Raw genomic sequence first — 20,076 nt, 5'->3', positions numbered from 1 at the left:
TTCCCTCTCAACCAGCTACCAAGGAGGCCACCACCTTCCTCTAAACCACCTCGTGGAGGCCACTGCTTCTGTCACCACCATCCTTCCCTATTTCACCCATTTGCCCTCCCTCCACTCTTCTAGCATCTCTCCTCTTCCCTGTTTCACCTTGTGACCGAGATCATCGCTTCGCTTGACACCAGAACTTATCTCTCTACTGCCATCTTAGCTGCCAGAGCCCTAGCCGATAAGTCCTCTCCCTCTTCTTCTTCCTCCCTTCTCTATCTCTTGCACTGCCATATGATGGTCAGGAAAGGGCCATCCCTTTTTCATCGATGCCCCCCACTGCGTTGTCAGGAACCAAGGCCATCAATGGTGAGCCGCCGCTCCCTTTCCTCTCTCCTCCCCTTCCTCTCCCTCTCCATTTCTTCCCATGGAAACCCCATTCCCTGCCTCTGGCTCTCTCATTTCTCTCCCTTCTTCTCTTTCTCCATCTCTTTATCTCTCTCTCTCTCTCTCTTCCTCAAGTGTTGTGATGCTAGTGGGGTGGATCCTCCGCCTACGCTACATTGTAAGTCACGCATGAGAAGTCCTAACCCCACATTTGAGGTCATTGCGAACTCATCTTAGATCAAGAGAGTTGGTATCCTAAAGGTTAGTTATAAAATCGGAGATGAGCATCCAAATCTTGGCTATATTTGGTGGACCTGGAAGTAACCTCTGATCTAGGACTTTGACATGTGATCCAGGTGGGGCCCTCAAACCTAGAGATTTCCAAGATTATAAAATAATATCTATATTTGTTTTAGAGGAAATCTAATCATTTATACCATGTCGCATATAACTTAGTTGAAGATATTCTCAGTATTTCCTAAGTTGATCTATAACTATCTCAATCTTTAATGATTTTATCATGCATGCCATACACACTGATTTAAAATTATTTTGCTCTATTATATATCTTTTTTTTGGAAAGCATACTAAATATTTGAAATTAAAATTTATGAAAATTGTTTATGCATATTTATATTTAATTAAATATTCTACATGCTCGACATAGAAGAATAATAAAAAACTACAAGATCAAGCATGAAATATGTTACTAGAGCATGACCATGAGCATGACGAATGATTTGCATGATAGTATTTGAAAGAAATGTTAAAACTTGTTTTTGAAACTGTACGGATATTTGAGCATGATCATAAGTATGACGATTGCTTTGCATAATGATAGTAATTGAAACAAAATTTAAATCCCATTTTAATACCGATTTGAAAGAATTATGCTCACTATATATCTGACAAAACCAATTTCGACATGGATTTATTGAATACTCTTTAGCTAACTATGATTCAGATCTAGCCACTAAGACTAATCATTGGCCATATATTTAAATATTAGTTTCTTCCATGCCTAGCCAGTCGGGGCTAATTGCCAGTAGAGCTAGTTCCTTTCAAGCCTAACGAATTGGGATTGATCACTAGCACATGCAAATAGATAGCAAATTCTATACTCAGGAGCTGGTCTCTCTACCTTGTCACGGGGTGAATTGTGGCCATATGAACCAGCACTAGTTCCTTTTTCGAGCCTAGCCAATTAAGACCAATTGCTAGCATAACCTTATGGACAAAATGTTTTATATTCAGTAGCTAGTCTTTTTCAAATCTTGTCACAGACAGATCGTGGCCATAGTTGCAAATGCTAAGATATAACTGATAGTTTATATACCTTAATTTGGAAATTTATTTCTTGATCAAATGCATTAGATATTTTGAAAATTTATGTTGCTAGATGCATTAAATATTTCAAAATTTGTACTAATAACTGATAAACATATTTTGTGTCAAGTATTTATCAAAATGCTTTTATGTTTAATTGAAAAGCTTATATGATGAAAATTGATATTTTATGCATAATAATACTCGATCCAACTAAAGAAGGTGACTTACTGAGCTTTAGCTCACTCAAGTCTTTTAATATTTTTCAAATGGTGAAAAGTATATTGGATGGGGACTATGGACTGAGAGAAGGAAACTAGGATTACTTTAGTGTATATGTACTTTTCTTAAGTTAACGAATAGAAGACAACTACATGTTTTTACTTTATTTCATAAGATTGTCAGGACAATCATTTTAAATTTATTATTCTAGAATTATTGTTGTTGTAATAGTACCACTATCTAGATTTTGAATTAATATTTTGTATGAAAAAGGTATATCCTGTAGAGATTAAATCCTACAGATGTGCGGCCATCTGCCACGCACTTGGCTCATGCTTTTGGGTCAGGGAACGGCAGCATGAGGATAGGCTTCTTCTGGAAGGAAGCTATAAATGCAAAAGGATTTTCCTATTGGCAAATTGGACAACAATATGCAAGGAAAGAAAGGGAGCACGGAATTAGAAACCTGTCAAACATGAATCTTGCTCTCCTTGCAAAGTGGGGATGGTGTCTGAGATATGATATAAACCTATGAAGAGAAAGGTAGCTTGGAATTATCATAGGAATGTGAATTTGAAACCACTTAAAGAAAGATGAGGCATACCAATTTCCCATATTTGGAAAGACATCATGAAAACATTAATAGCTTTGTGGAATAGACAGATTTGATATTGGGGATCCTAAAGACATGAGATTACGGAAGGATGTTTGCACAAAATATGGGGCTTTGACATATGAATTCCCAAGGATCTATGGAATGAGCTTAAAAAAAAAGAGGTAACCATGAATTCTCAATTCAATAAGAGATTGACAAGATCTATCTCTCATGGCCAAACCTGGGTATTAGGAAAACCCTTGGAAGTTTTGCCTTGTTTATTCCATGTTCATACTCAAACCTGGGTACCAGGGTTTTCTCTCTGGCTCTAATGTTTGTAACCCTGTAATTTGTACTAGTTTCTTTCTCTTATTTCTCAATAAATTTGGATGGGCTTAGACCCTCCTACTTTCCTTAAGAGGAAAACTTTTGGACAAGGTATGAAGTATGAACATGTGACATCAATAGGAAGCTATGCACACATAGAGAGAGGATAGAAGGTAAAATGAAAACTAACCTCATCTCCAGGAGTAGAATTGAAATCACCAGCTATAATAACGGAAGGTGTAGAGCAAAATTTGTTTGAAACAATTTCTTTGAATTGTGAAACTCGTCTTCGAAGATATTTTACTTGCGCAAGCTTTACATCAGCCCAATTTGGATCCCTACAGCACCAGGACTTCAAGTTAATAATTAAATATCCAGCAAAGAAACTCATAAGCACAATATAAATTAGAATGTTCAAAAAGGATTTTTTGCATACATACCCTCCTAAACATTAAAATTTGTATAAATATCCTTCCAAAATTGATATTTACATATACCCTCATAAAATACTTATTTTGCATGTATACTTTTTATTTCCTTTTTCTTTGCACATGTACGCATACCATCAAACACCGTTAAGAAATTAGCGATTTAAAATTGAAATGACTGAAATACCCTTAATGGGTACACCTACAAAAAGAAACATTTATAAGGATATACATGAAAATGGCAATTTTGCGAGTATTCATGTAATTTTATATATTTAAGAGGATATATATGCAAAGAAATCTTTAGATTTTTTATATGAATGCCCACCTAAATATTGGTTTTGCATGAGGACCCTTCCAAAATTGATATTTGCATGCATACCCTTACAAAATGTTGTTTTTGCATGAATACCTTTGACAAAATAGTTCAGTTGATGCCATTAGTCAAAATCATGGTCTTCAGAACCATCCCGAACCAGCCGATTCGGGGCATGCCGAACTGGACCGACGGAGAATCGAGACGGTTCCGACAGAAAAAACGACACATGCCGGTGCCGGAGAAGAAAAAGAAGGAAACAAAGGAAGAGAGAGAGGAGAGGGAGAGGCCGCTGGAAGCCGGTGGTGGCCCTCTGTCACTATCGGAGGCCGGTGGAAGCTCGATTCGCCCAATAGAGCTGTCGCAACGAGCGAGAAAGAGAGAGAGACAAAGGGGGAGGCTGTCGGAGACAGGAGGATGGGATGGCAGAGGGGCTGTCGGAGGTCTCTGAAAGCCGCTGTGGCCATCAAATGGCGGAAGCGGTGCGGACGAAGTCGCGGTTGCGGAACAGGAGCGACCACCTCTCAGATTTTTAAAAAGAAAGACTAACAATGAAGCAGGCACTTGATTTGCCGGCTTCACTATTTTAGAATTTTTTTAAAAAAATTTAAAAATAGTGAAGTTGGCAATCCATTTGCCGGCTTCACTATTTCAATTTTTTTTAAAAAATTTAGAAACAGTGAAGCCGGCAAACCCATTGCCCGCTTCACTGTTATTGGACTTTTTTAAAAAAGCCTGTGAAATAGGAACGATCGCTCCTGTTCACGCCATAGAGTCGCAGGCGGTATTTATGCCGTCCGACGGCCACAACGGCCAGCCTAAGGCCCTCTGACGGCCTCTTCGACGGACCTCTCTCCCTCTCTTCCTCTTTCTTTCTCTTCCTCTCTTTTTCTCCTCTATTGGTTCGCGCTGCTTCGATCCGATACGAAACCATACCAAACTATACCGCCGGCCAACCGGAACGGCCACTGATACCAAAACTGAGAACCTTAGTCAAAATCATATCTATTTAAATTAAAAAGTAATTAGAATTATGAAATTATCTGCTTACTTCAATTAACAGGTCTCACTAGAACTTCCCTTCTCCCTAATAACAAAACCTTTTTGTTATCTAATTGTCAAATGGATCTATTCCTGAGAAATATTTTCATACAAAAATATTGATGAGCAAATGCTAGACTAATTTGAATGTTAAAACAAGTTGAAATAGATAAAAATAGCTTTTTTTTTACGTGTATACCCTCCTAAATATATTAAATTATATGAATACCCTCGCAAAGTTGCTATTTGCATGTTTACTTATAAATATTTTTTTTTGTATGTCTACTCATTAAGGATGTTTCGGTCATTTTAATTTTAAACTGCTAATTTCTTAACGGCATTAATGATATGCATAAATATGCAAAAAAAAAAAGAAAAGAAAAAAAAGGGCATACATGCAAAACAAGTGTTTCACGAGGCTATACATGTAAATATCAATTTTAAGAGGATATTTATACAAATTCTAACATCCCGGAAGGTATGTACGTAAAAAATCCTTTTAAAAAAGGGGCATAATTAAAAAAGGAAAAAAAAAAACTACTAGTGCCGTCGCGTCCAAAAATTATCCATTAAAAGAATAGCTCAATAACAAGTCAAAACAGAGCAATAGATTGAGACAACTTGAAAATTTCATAAGAAATTGAGAATTAGGTGGATCATAATGTCTTTGTTGGCCATGAAAACTGCAAAGATTGATAATGATCTCATTTACCAGTAAATGTGTGTATTTGCCACAACAATCAAATGATTAGAAGGATCTCTAAGCTTAAAAGCCATCAATAAGCCAACACAATCACGTTTCAATCTGACACATGGATCATTAGGATCTCCTTGATCACCATGACTGTTCGCTTTTGTAGAATCTGCAAGGAGCTTATATCCAAGAATATTAATAACTTGATACCAAAATGATATGACTAAATGTCAGGAGATTAGAAATTTGAAGCAAGATATTATGGTTATTTCAATGACAGCTACTGATAATAGATCAAGGTAGTCAAATTCATTACACTAGCATAAACGGCCAAAATATGAAAATGCCAAATTACAAGGGATCCTTGAAAGGTTGACAAAGAACACAGGGCCTATTAAATCAGAGGAAGCATACATGTTTCCAAATTAGTGTCTCTGTGCATTTATGTGGCTATAATACACATAGAATGCAGTTATGTCCACTGCCAAATTCAATGATCAGAGTTGCAAAATAAAATACATATCAGTGGATGCAAATCTACAAGGTGTAAAATGCTGCCTTCTTTCCTATGCATCAAGGCCTCCATAAATCAACACCCTTAGATACTACCATGATCATTAATTTGGAAGGATTTAATGCATAGGCAAAAGATCTTCAATGTAAAATTTTTGTTCATAGGAATCTTAGGCGTTATATTATATTATCATTCCACAAATTGATTATTAAACCTGGCAAGCCCTCTGTTTACACCCTATATGTATTATAACTGCACCCTATAGGATAAAGAGCTCAAGGTGCACTGGTACAACTGTTGCTGACACACACAAAGTATAACAAAAAAAAAGAAACCATACTTCATATAAAGGAATTGCATACCTTTTCCAGATGCTTCCTCTCTTCTATCAACATCAAGTGTGTTATTGCTTTCAATTTCAGTTGGAACATTCTCATAATCAATACCGTTCACAAGATCATTGTAATGTATTTCTTCCATTAGGATCAATTCCGCACTGCAAAAAATTGGCAAGAAGTTGAACAAAATGTTCATTAAGAAGAAGTAAATTCTATGGTTGAACTTAATAAATAAATAAAGGAAATGCCCTTGAATCATTTGACAAAATAGCAGTTTTGCACATCAGCTTGTAAGCTATTCCAACCAGTTGGATCATGAATATATGAAATAAGAAATTAACAGGAAAAATAGTAAGATACGTATACTATTAGTTAATTCAAATTGCTATTGACTCCTGAAACAGCAAAACCATTAGGGAGCCATACCCCTCTTCCTACTTTCCAAGTTTGTCTTTGGAGCAACCTGGGAATTGATAAGAGCACTTGCATTATATAAGCCATATTCCTCCAGTTTCCTTCTCCCTCTCAGACATATATATTGTCCAAAAGGCACTGCCACAAAGGGTGTGTCTACCAAAAAAGCACCGTCCTTTAAAAATGTCTTCTAAGCAAATTCCCTTTGAAAATGCCATCCTCTATGATATTTCATGATAGTGATCTGATTAAAAAATCCATACCTAAATATCATGTGCAAATGCACACGCCAAATTCTAGTAATTAATATTTATACTTCTCAAAAGAAGACTAAGAAGAAACCTCTGCAATCCTTGAGAACATAACTGGCTTCAAGAATTAGAAAGGACTGCCAAACTGTCCCAAATCGGGATCTTTGGGACATACTGAATCAGATCAAGACAAAACCTCTTCTCCCTCTCTCCCCTCTCCCCTCTCCTTCTCCTTCTCCCCCTACTCACTCTCTACCCTCCTGGTTCCAAAACACCTGAGCTCAATTAGGGTACATATCGTACTATACTGACCGGTTGCCGATCAGTACATTCCCCAAAATCAGTGCAGCAAATCTTGATTAGAAAGATATATATAATCACAATGCTTAAATTCTATGAAGAATTTTTCAGTTTCTTTGAAATGCAAAGCTTTCTCAAATTTCTTAAATTCCGAGTTTAGTCCCAAGTCTCATTTCTTATAATCCAAAAAATATATCTTGCTTTAATGTAGTGTGTTGCACACTAGTAGGGCAACAACTGTCTAGCCACTCAATATAAGATTAAGTAACATGACATTGTTAAACATTTAAAAAAGAATGTCACACTGTAAATCCATATATACTCCTCATAAATATCACATACATCTCAAATTAACACTCATGGTGCGTTTTTTCAAAAGTCATAGTAATCTATAAGATGGTGAAAGAAAAAACAAGGTATCAAAATATTTGTTATTTGATTTGTAAGAATACTTGAAAAAAAAGAAGTTTCATGTAGAGGAGTAAGAATCCTACAATAACTCCCAAAGATGTTGATATTAGTACCTCAAATAGTTGGAAGAATATATGAAGAATAATTAGTGATTCAATCCAAATTTTATAAAATGAGAAAGGTGTCAACCTCTGCTTCTAGGGTAATAACCTTCCAAGTTTTTGACTCTTTGATGCAAGCAATAAGCCATGCAAAAAAATCAGTGACAAAATCTTCCTACTGCATTGAGTTTTTGTGAATAATAAGATCAGTCATTAAATCAAAATCCTCAAATATTTTGCAGTCAACTCCCAGTTAACCTCCTATATCTGGTTATATCAGGAAAAAAGAAATGACTCTAGATCCATCTTAAGAATCCCTATTTCACATACCAAAAAAACATGTGATTTTAGGTCTCAAAAAATTCCAAGTTCACATGATCCATTTTTTATCTTCAATGAATGATTTGAAGCACAAACTTAAAAAAAAATTGCTGTTACTCGGACATAAAGACCTGCCAAACAGAAGTAGGGGGAACCAAAGTAGCAATGTTTAAAATTACAGATACATAACCCAGAGATGTTCAAAAGAAATGAAGTTAAACACTAGCACATTAAAGAACACTGTAGATGATGTAGACCTGTGGAGAAATTGTCTTTTTAGACATTACCTTTGGTATCTCAAAGATATACAAGAGTAGATTTGCTACACTATATTGCACTATAGAAAGATACAGTTCTTATACCTGCTAGACCTGTAAAAAATCCCACACCCATCTCTTTTTTGCCCAGTTCTTTGAATGTAAAGACTTGAATATCCAAGGCTCTCCATGTTGCTTTTGTAAAAGCTGTTATATTCATCTAACTCCTGAAATGGTAAATAAAATTTCCTATAAGCAGGAAAAGGAAGGAAGCAAACCCCTCTTTAAGGAATAGTTTAGGAGCAAAATCCAGATAAAAGAAGACAAGACAAGGCCTCAAGCTAGTAACCATCACATGGGAGGATGAAACTATTGCATATTAAGGGTGGGAAGTGAACTTCAATTTTATACCATTTTCAACATCAGATCCATTTCAACACACCAGCAGGACAATGATTGCCTTATAAATTGGAGAAAAGATTTGCAACTTAGTTTGACATAATTGTAACATAGCATGTTGTAGGAGTTGCACAAATCAAGAACTAAGTGATGGAGAATCGACTGAGCTAGTATGAGCATATGCAAAGAAAACTGAGGAGAATACAAAAAGGAAAAAACTTTATTAATTGTTGAATAATGTAGGAAGAACTGAATATAGGGGAAATACCTAGATAACAAACATAGTATTTGTGAAAAAAAGGCTATGACAAAACTCAAATAACACCAAAGTCATTGCTAAATGGGAACTCATTGCGAGTGAGGATTCATGAACCCAACCCTAGGGAGTTGGGGCAAGGCTTGATGGTTATAGTTATGGTTATACATAAGTAAAAAAAACTGGTGTTTCAAAATAAACTAAAAAATATAGATTGCTTAGGGACCACCAGGTGGCTAGTCCACATATAAGGACTGCCTAAATGGTAGGGCCTGAGCAAAACAGCCAAAGTCCCACATAAAACTAGATGGTGCCATTCGAAAAACACTAATCCTGAAACTGGAACGAACTGCACAAGTACCATCAAAACAACCACCCATAACATTATATGAGTTAACATACTATGTCTCTAAGCATTAGGAAGATTAAATGAACTTGAAAGAAATGGAGCATCAACTCCACATATGCATTTACAAGCAGTTGGCAATTGTAAATGGTTGAGTAATTGAATTAATCTGATCTGCACACCCAGAAATGGCTAAAATGTCCTCCATTATTTGCTCCTTTCCCAGAAAATGCAGATGTTCGAATCATACGCAGAAATATTACAGGCCTCAAGTTGCATAACTTACAAACTTTAGATGAAATGGAGGGCTGCTTCCAAATGCAACATATTTTAATACTTTAATGGAATCATTCCAGCAGAGTAGATTATTAAAATGGTTGCTATGATCTATGGCACAGATAGGATTAGAAGATAAATAAGAAAAGCATCTACATGGTTAAGTCATAAGCACAAAACCAACAAATTCATAAGCTCCCATTCTAGGTTTTTGAAAAGCAAATATATGTAAACCTCTAGTTGAATTTGCACCTGTATGCAGAGGAAGTCAGCACTAAGGTTCTTAAATTCCATCAAAATAGCTTGTGAACGAGCTTTCCACCTGTGACACCAAATAGTAGGCAAATGTCAATACACATAAACATGTTAAAATTATAAAATACCAATGCATATAAGCATGTTAAATAATGATATATGGCAAGTAGTGAATAGTAGTAGTGAATAGGTATCAAACACATGCATGAGTTAGGAAGTTTCTTACTCAAGAAGTGTTGAAGGGAACACACGATATCAATTGGGTACAAGATCATTTATCTAATGAACTCTGTAGAACATCCTAAGACCAATAAGTGTTCTGGAATTTTAGCATTGATGCTCCTTTATAATCGGATACAACATGTTACCAAACACCGAACAACACTCTATGGCACTTAGAGATGAAAGTGGATCAAATAATATCTGTCCGGATCCATTTTCATATCCAAATCTATCCGATATTGACAGAAATTTGAGCATCCGACTAATATCCGTATCTATGCCTATCAAAAAAAAAATTGGATATGATATGGATAAGCAATTTCCGATCCATATTCGAATATCTGATTTTACCTATAACCCTATTTAATTTTATATAGCATTAATTAATTTTTAAGAGAAATATACAATCATATTAACATGCTATTAACTTGATTTATCATCGATTTAGTAATATCTTTGATTCTATAGTCATAAAATTTACTTATCCAACTTACATCCATTTTTATATCCATGCTTCTAATATCCAATTTGTTTCCGTATCTGTTTAAAACAAATATGGATATGAAGTTTTGCATTCAACTAATATCCGATTCATATTTATATTCATCAGACAAAACAAATATGAATATCGATATACTAGTATCAGATCCAGTTTCAGCCCTAGCGGCCCTCAAGGAATGGAGCATCTTGCTAGTATTAACTAAAAGTATCATCAATTGGCACAGATTTCTATATTGCATCAAAAAACATCTTGTTGCACTTCATAATACTTGAAATCCCCACTATTTATTGCTAGATAATATCAATCTAAAGTGTTCAAATTAAGGTTTGCTATCTCGATACCAGACACCATACCTGTATCATCTTATTACTGTCAGTACACCCAATATGGGAGCTAGTTCAACATACTGACACTCGATATGCCCCCATACCGCATACTGGTTCGATACAGGTATGGTACAGTATAGTTGATATGCATAGCGGACTAGTACGGCAAACCACGGTTTGGATTCTTCCAGTGATCACACCTATTTTGTATGACTTTAAATAACAAGGCATTCATACAAGTTATCTCTAACAAAAGTACCATTGATTGGTGAACTTACTTTGAGCTCTTCTTCACATGTTTAATATTTTTTTTTAACATTTTTGGTATTTGTCATGAGTTTTGGAGGATAAAATGCTGGAAACTTAAAGACAACTAGACACTTGGTAACAAGGATTAAAGTCCAAGTACTGGTATCTATCTTGGTTTGGTCCTATGTTGGTATAGTACCAGGATGGAGATGGATGGTGTGGAACAATCATTACGAACAAGAATGTATAGGGGGGAAAAAAGATGTCGCAGGATACCAAGTCATCCCAACTCCCAAGTGTCAAGTCACACGTATCATGGTTCATCACCGCTGGTATCAACTAGGACAGTCAAGACATCTTGGTCCATGGGCGAACCAGTGTCCCAGGTGCATCCTAGGTACTGTTCTCTCAATGGAACGGTATTATGCTCAATAGGACAGCAGGACCCAAATCCTCGCTTGGTACTTTTGTAAGTTTAGGTAAGACTATAAGAGTGAAAATTACTGAAAAACATAGGTCATGAATTGAAGGCACAGATAAAAGAGTGTTTCAGCCCCTTCCTTTCAGATTACAACTTACACAAGTTAATAATTTAATCCATAAATCCAATCCTATTTAGAAGAGATATTTATTTGCTAAGTTCTAAAGCTGCAACTAGTTTGAACAGCAGTGAAAAGTATTCCTACATGATTTCTTTTGATTAACATGGTTATAACTCTTCATGCTTGTGCAATGGGTTGGGCTGATTTCTTTAATCTTACTTGCAATATATATACACACACACACACATGATTGCACAAATAAATATAGGGATTTAAAAGATTTACTTGAGACAAGAAGATGGAGAGTGTGGAAAATAGGAACTCTTCACATAAACCTGCATAGCAAGATGGAGTAAAGGACTTAAAATTAGCCATTCCAGATTTATAGGATGGGAACTTTCAACATAATCTATACATCACATGCAAGACATGAATTGATAATCTATTGGATAAACATGACAAAAATTTGCACGGAGAAATTTTGCACTTCAATTATGTTAAGTCCAGCTATTGCAGAATTATAGGCTAACAATGAGGATCACTCCTACCGCACCTATATTTTTACCAACTAGTGGCACTTAATGATATGACAAAATATGATTGGCAACATGTTGCATGAATTATGAAAGGATTCTGCAATCAATTATAGATATGAGTAGACTTCAAAACTTGTGAATTTCTTATGTAATGCTGGTGATAGAATTACAAGTTACAACATTTTGATTAAGAAAGAAGATGAAGCGGAGAAGACGAAAATAAGAGAGAACAGAGTTCTAAGGAATCACCGCAAGAAATATTCCTTTTCATTAAAAAGTACACTTAGACATTACAATATGTGGATCCAACAAGCTTAACAGTTTACATAGAGGGGTATCCAAATTACAGCAAAAGGCAATCCTAATAAAATTATAACTTCACAAGTTTGAGCCCTTTTGGCATAAATTTATGATAATTAGAATTCCTTTTAACCAAGATATTAACTTTCCTTATTCCAAGGACTTCCACTAATTCCTAGACATCTTAAGCCCAATAAGGTTTAATCCCCAAAATGGATCTCAACTTTATACATATATATACACACACACACACACACACACATATATATATATATATGGTGGTGCGGACACCAGAGCCATCAAAAATCAGCAACATGATTTAAATTCGATTTGGATCGAAGAAGCCTCAGTAGATTGATTCTACTTCAGTTATTTATTTTCAGTCAATAAATTTTTAATGCATTTAGCTTTGATCCATAAGGCCATACTTGGATTTGTCCACATCACCTTTGGAGCCACCACTCTCCACATGCCAAGAGAAGAAATATGCATGCCAGCGTGTGCCGTGCTCATACCAAGTTGTGTCAAGCATCAAGCACCCACATGGAGTTCATTTCTTTCCTAGAATTCCTTAAGAGTTCTTGGCTACTTATTTTGTTGAAGGTTGATTTCTTTTCCATGATAGATTATTTTATCACATATAATGCTTTACTTTTTTGTGGACGGCTGATTTCTTCCTTGTAAAAGGTAAGAGATTCCTAAAGAAACAGGACCCTTAGAGTCCTATATAAATCCTTGTATCTTCATGAAGAGATAATGAATGATTTTACAAACTCCACAAATACTTATGTCAATCGCTCCGAGAGGGAGAGGGTGTGAGACCCAAAATCGCCCCACAAGGGGAGGGTGTGAGGCCACTTTCTATCCTACTCTTACTTAAGATCCAGTGTTCCTGCGACTCTGATTCGACTCCACCATCTACCCACGCAAGCCTATTCCACCAAGAGAAGATCTGTCTCCTCCAGAATTTTCATCTATCGTGCTGAGAGGAGTGATTTCTTATTCTACAGATCATATGCTGTCAAGGACCTTCGTTCCTTATCAGTTGATCTTTGATTTTTTTTTTTAATTCGATGTTGGTAAAGACCTAGTTCTTTATCGATGATCTGTTTGGTTAAAAGATTAAGAGTCTTAATCAAAGTAGTTTCTTAACTACCACGATCCGGATTCTTATCATCTTCTTGAATTTTTCTCACGGATTTAATGTTTTATTTTCTCTCGTTCCATTCATATTTTTTTTGCATTTACTCGTGAGTATGTTTAATTTCTGCTATCTGTTTATGAAATTCTCTATTGCTAGTTGTTTACTGATCTCTTGAATGCATTCGTCTGTATCATTTAGATTGATCTCGCTTTAGTCTCATATCAATCAATCACGCCTCCTGAGCAGAGTATAGGCAACTATACTGTCTGTCCTGGAATAATGAGCCCTTGGCTAGACGTGATTTGTCGTTGATGAATAGAAGAGAGCTTGATCATTATGATTGATTTTTTTTTCTCTCTTCTTTAGGGTTATCCCCCATCAATTTGGTATCAGAGCCGGTTGATTAGGGCTTTAGTTTAAATTCAGCAATTTAAATTTTCGCAAGTTAAATTTTCGCACTCTAAATTTCGTATTCAAGCATTTTAATTTTTATTACACCTTATTTCTACATCCTAAAGTTGCATGATCACTAGATCAGGTATCTGGTACCAACATCCTACTTCCCCACCCAACACCAATATGGATCCCAATATAGCAGCCATCATTAATCTCTAACTGAAAAGTTTGATAACATGAAAAATTTTATGAAAGCCATGGATGAGAGAATAGTGGTATTAGAAGAAGCTAGGCAGAAACAACCTGAACCTGAGTCTCTCCGACTACCTATAGGACAAAGAGGTAGGAATCTAGAACTTGATCGACTTATAGGGGCACGCCCGCACCATAACCAGTTCGATCAAGATGAGCATATTCTTAGGAATGTGAAGGTCGAAGCCCCAAGTTTTGATGGTTGTCTAGATCGAGAGAGTACCTAGATTGAAATCAGGTATGGACCACTATTTTAGATGGTACGAAATGTCTGAAGCAAGGAGAGTTAGGTTTGTTAGGATAAATTGATTAGGCAAGCCCGACTTTATTGAAAAATGTTGAGCGTCTTCTCAATCAGAGAAGACAAGATCCGATAGAAACCTGGGATGAGATGAAAGAAAAACTCAGAGAGAAATACCTCCCCACCTCTTATCAACAAAGACTTTTAGATCAATGGCAGAGGCTTACTCAAGGAATAGATCAGTCACCGAGTATATCACGAGATTTGATGAATACCTCATGAGATGTGGAGTAGCCGAAGATAGGGTTGTTACCTTATCTAGATTTAGAGCTGGATTACGAGAGGATATTCAGCATGAGCTCTTTCTGTGAGAGGTAACCACGTTGGAACAAGCTTATCAACTTGCCTTAGACTTTGAAAGATTTTTAGATATTCGACTCTCCGTCGTCCTGAACCCAACCGAGTAACCCTTCTGGATCGAGACCTAATATTAATCAAACTCCTAGTAACGGACCTCCACTTACAAATCCTATTGGGAGAAAAGAAGATAAAGAAAAAGGAGCTATAGGAGAGTTATCAAAAGGAAGTAGTTCTCGATCCCATTGCTTCAAATGCCATGGTTACGGTCATTTTGCTGCACAATGCCCCAACCGATCATTATTCATAGAAGAATTAGAAGGAGAAACTCTAAAAATATTGAGGGAAGTTTATGAAGCTGATCCAGATTTAGCCGAGCAATTTGAGAGTACTGAGGACATCCTAGATTATGCCGCACCCGAGTCAGACCTTAGACTTGGAGTCATTAGATATATCCTAACACAAACTAAGGAAAGTGAAGACTGGCGTAGGACCTCTATTTTCCATACCTTCATAAAATTTGGCGATAAAATTTGTAAGGTGATCATTGATAGCGGTAGCTGTATCAACGCCATCTCCACCGACACGGTTAAGCGATTAGGATTAACTCCTGTGGATCATCCCAGTCCATACCGTGTGTCTTGGATTGATTCCTCTCTATTTCCATCAAATTTAGATACCGTGTGCCCATCCAGCTTCATTCCTATCAAGATCATGTGTGGTGCGATGTCTTACCCATGGAAGTCGAAGTATCATATTAGGTCGGCTTTGGCTATTCGACAATGATGTTATGATTTATGGCCGAACCAACTCCTGTAGCTTTACTCATCAGAGTAAGAAGATCACGATTAATCCTTCCCCACCTAAGACTACTAATAGAAAATAGCGATGGACCAAAAGAAAATCTCAAGAAGAAAAGCCTCCATCTGATAGGTGCTAAAGAATTAGAGATGACCATGAGTGAAGGATCACCAGTTTGGATGCTTGCTGCTAGAGAAGTTCGTGAGGATTCTAAGGTGAATTATCCTAAGGAAGTAGCTAGCCTTCTTAGTGAGTTTCATGATGTCTTTCCTGAGGATCTTTCATATTACTTACCGCCTATGAGAAACATTCAACATGCCATTGATTTAGTTCCTAGATCTATCCTACCCAACTTGCCCCACTATAGGTTGAACCTAATGAGCATGTCGAGCTACAAAGACAAATTGGAGAGCTGATAAAAAAAAATTTGTGAGGGAGAGTTTGAGTCCTTGCGCGGTTCTGCACTACTGACTCCAAAGAAGGATGGTACATGGAGGATGTGCATAGATAGCCGTGCCATTAACAAGATCACCATTAAGTACCGCTTTCCCATCCCTAGATTAGATGACATGTTAGATATGATGGCGGATCCACTATCTTTTCTAAGATTGATCTTAAGAGTGGTTACCATCAAGTAAGGATTAGACCGGGAGATGAGTGAAAAACTGTTTCAAGACAAAAAATGATTTATATGAGTGGATGGTGATGCCATTTGGATTATCTAATACCCTTAGTACCTTCATGAGGTTGATGATCCAAGTACTATGACCATTTATAGGAGTATTTATAGTCGTATATTTTGATGATATTTTGATCTATAGTCGAACTAGGGAAGACCATCTAGATCATCTCCAAAGAGTGTGTCAAGTTCTTAAAACAGAAAGCTTGTATGCTAATCCTAAGAAGTGCGCTTTTATGACAGACCATATCATCTTTTTAGGTTTTGTTGTTACCCCCAATGGTGTATCTGCTGATCCTGAAAAGATTAGAGCAATAGTTGAGTGGCCAGTGCCCAAGAGTGTGCATGATATGCGAGTTTTCATGGATTAGCAACCTTTTATCGTAGGTTCATAAAAGAGTTTAGCACCATAGTCGCTCCCATCACGGACTACATTAGAAAGAAAAAATTTGAATGGACTAGGACAGTCAATAGAGCCTTTCTAGACATTAAGGACAAGATGACCCATGCCCCAATCTTACGTCTCCTTGATTTTTCTAAGATTTTTGAAGTAGCGTGCGATGCGTCAGGAGTTGGGATTGATGGTGTCCTTAGTCAAGAAGGTCATCCGATAGCATACTTTAGCGAGAAACTTAACGATTCTAAACCCAAGTATTCTACCTATGATAAGGAGTTTTATGCGATAATCCAAGCTTTAAGATATTGGAGGCATTACCTACTACCGCAAGAATTTTTTTGTACTCTGACCATGAGGCCCTTAGATTTCTGAATTTTCAAAAGAAATTGAATCATAGACACGGTAGGTGGATCGAGTTTTTGCAAGCCTATACTTTTGTTTTGAAACATCGTGCAGGTGTAGAGAATCGTGCTGCTGATGTCCTGAGTCGTCGTCATACTTTGCTGTCCACTGTTAATATAGAAGTTGATGGTTTTGATAAGGTTAAAGAAAATTATGAGTGTCCAGATTTTGGTGACATACTTACCGCTTTACGAAAGGGCCATCTAGAGAATGTAGTGAATATACCCTTCAAGATGGTTACCTATTTAGAGAAACTAGACTGTGTATCCCCGCACATCTTTAAGAGATTTTTTAGTTTGAGAATTACATGTTGGAGGATTAGCTAGATACTTTGGTAGGAATAAAACTATAGAGTTGGTAGAAGCCCAGTTCTTTTGGCTAAGCTTGAAAAGAGATGTCGTCCGAATTGTTGCCCAATGCAGAACATGTGCCGTGGCCAAACAGAGAAAACAAAACACCGGCCTATATACACCCTTACTATACCAGACTGTCCTTGGCAGGATGTTTGTATGGATTTTGTTTTGAGATTACCTAAGACAGCTAGGAAGCATGATTCTATTCTAGTGGTTGTAGATAGATTTTCAAAAAAGACCCATTTTTTGCCCTGTTGCCAAACGTCTGATGCGTCGAAAGTTGCAAGGATATGCTTTGATGAGATTGTTAGACTACATGGATTGCCTAAAATCATTGTTTCTGATAGGGATGTTAGATTTATGAGCTACTTTTGAAAAATCCTATGACACTTTTTAGACACAAAACTAAAGTTTTCTTCTGCCTATCATCCGCAAACAGATGGTCAGACCGAAGTGGTTAATAGGAGTCTTGCAAATCTTTTGCGTTGCTTGATTGGGGAACATATAAGTAACTAGGATCTTTTGCTGCCCCGAGCCGAATTTGCATATAATAGCTCTGTTAATAGGTCCATTGGTATGAGTTCTTTTGAAGTAGTTCATGGATATCAACCTAGAAAACCAATAGACCTCATCCCACTACCCATGCATGCCAGGATTTCCGAATCTGCAGAGTCATTTGCACAGCATGTCAAAAGTCTGCATAAAGATATCAGTAAAAAAATTAGTATGAGCAATAAAGTTTATAAACAGAATGCAGATTCTCATCGACGTGTCCAAGAGTTTGCAGAAGGAGACTATATGATGGTTCGATTGAGGCCTAAACAGTTTCCATCTAGAATCGTGAAGAAGTTACATGCCCAAGGAGCAGGTCCGTTTAAGATCATAAAGAAAATGGATCAAATGCGTATGTTGTGGACCTACCTTCTGATTTTGGGATTAGCTCTACTTTTAACATTACAGATCTTGTCGCCTATAAAGAACCAACTCGGATACCTAGTGAGCCATTTGAGCCTGAACCAACCTTTGAGAGCAAATCTGTCCCTGAATGTCCACTAGCCAAAATGTCAGCAAAACACGATCAGATAGAGAGAATTTTGGATGAGCAGATCCTCTCCACCCGAAGTCGAGGCTATCAGCGGTATCTGTCAGATGACGAGGTCGACCGGAGTCTGACGATACCTGAATCACTCGAGAAGAGCTGCAATGCATTGATCTCGATCTACTTGAGCATCACCAGAGCGAAATCGACCCACACTCGACAGGATCGAGTTTCTCCCACCTCGGGAGAATTGGTGCGGATACCAGAGCCATCAAAAATCAGCAACATGATTTAAATTCGATTTGGATCGAAGAAGCCTCATTAGATTGATTCTACTTCAGTTATTTATTTTCAGTCAATAAATTTTTAATGCATTTAGCTTTGGATCCATAGGGCCATACTTGGATTTATTCACGTCATCTTTGGAGCCACCACTCTCCACATGCCAAGAGAAGAAATATGCATGCCAGCGTGTGCCGTGCTCATGCCAAGTTGTGTCAAGCATCAAGCACCCACATGGAGTTCCATTTCTTCCCTAGAATTCCTTAAGAGTTCTTGGCTACTTACTTATTTTGTTGAAGGCTGATTTTTTTCCCATGGTAATTATTTTATCACATATAATGCTTTACTTTTTTGTAGAGGACTGATTTCTTCCTTGTAAAAGGTAAGAGATTCCTAAAGAAACAGGACCTTAGAGTCCTATATAAATTCTTGTATCTTCCATGAAGAGAAATGAATAATTTTACAAACTCCACAAATACTTATGTCAATCGCTCCGAGAGGGAGAGGGTGTGAGACCCAAAATCGTCCCACAAAGGGAGGGTGTGAGGCCCACTTTCTATCCTACTCTTCTACTTAAGATCCAGTGTTCGTGCGACTCTGATTCGACTCCACCATCTACCCACGCAAGCCTATTCCGCCAAGAGAAGATCTGTCCCTTCAGAATTTTCATCTATCGTGCTGAGAGGAGTGATTTCTTATTCTACAGATCATATGTTGTCAAGGACCTTCATTCCTTATCAGTTGATCTTTGATTTTTTTTTAATCCGATGTTGGTAAAAACCTAATTCTTTATCGATGGATCTGTTTGGTTAAAAGATTAAGAGTCCTAATCAAAGTAGTTTCTTAACTACCACGATCCGAATTCTTATCTTCTTAGATTTTTCTCACAAGTTTAATGTTTTATTCTCTCGTTCCATTCATATTTCTGTTTGCATTTACTCGTGAGCATATTTAATTTCTGCTATCTGTTTATGAAATTCTCTATTGCTAGTTGTTTACTGATCTCTCGAATGGCATTCGTCTGTATCATTTAGATTGATCTCGCTTTAGTCTCGTATCAATCAATCACACCGCCTGAGCAGAGTATAGGCAACTATACTGTCTGTTCTGGAAATAATGAGTCCCTGGCTGGACGTGATTTGTTGTTGATGAACAAAAGAGAGCTTGATCATTAGGATTGATTTTCTTTTTCTCTCTTCTTTAGGGTTGTCCCCCATCATATGGGCCCTTTCTCTTAGCTTTTTAAGAGGTCTTGGAGTCTTGATCTCTAGTCTGATCTTCTTATTTTCAAAGGAT

At 36.9% G+C, this 20,076-nt stretch overlaps 1 protein-coding gene across 15 annotated transcripts in view; it reads right to left on the bottom strand.

Annotated features, from left to right (window-relative positions):
• LOC105053526 (carbon catabolite repressor protein 4 homolog 4) overlaps positions 1-20,076 on the bottom strand; it is a 38,505-nt gene that overhangs the window by 3,469 nt on the left and 14,960 nt on the right. For 14 of the 15 annotated variants that reach the window (XM_073245513.1, XM_073245512.1, XM_073245509.1 and 11 more), the window contains 6 exons: positions 11,887-11,936; positions 9,758-9,827; positions 8,334-8,455; positions 6,198-6,331; positions 5,340-5,490; positions 3,033-3,180 (listed from right to left, as the gene is read on the bottom strand). In XM_073245513.1, coding sequence (XP_073101614.1) covers positions 3,033-3,180; positions 5,340-5,490; positions 6,198-6,331; positions 8,334-8,455; positions 9,758-9,827; positions 11,887-11,936 — 675 coding nt within the window. Of the gene's footprint in view, positions 1-2,386; positions 2,450-3,032; positions 3,181-5,339; positions 5,491-6,197; positions 6,332-8,333; positions 8,456-9,757; positions 9,828-11,886; positions 11,937-20,076 lie in introns of all 15 variants that reach the window. The other variant, XM_073245525.1, reaches the window with a different exon arrangement.

Source organism: Elaeis guineensis, chromosome 11 (assembly GCF_000442705.2).
Source record: "Elaeis guineensis isolate ETL-2024a chromosome 11, EG11, whole genome shotgun sequence".
Classification (NCBI taxonomy): Eukaryota; Viridiplantae; Streptophyta; class Magnoliopsida; order Arecales; family Arecaceae; genus Elaeis; species Elaeis guineensis.
Note: the sequence above shows the minus strand (reverse complement) of the source record. Positions and strands in the feature narration are given on the sequence as shown.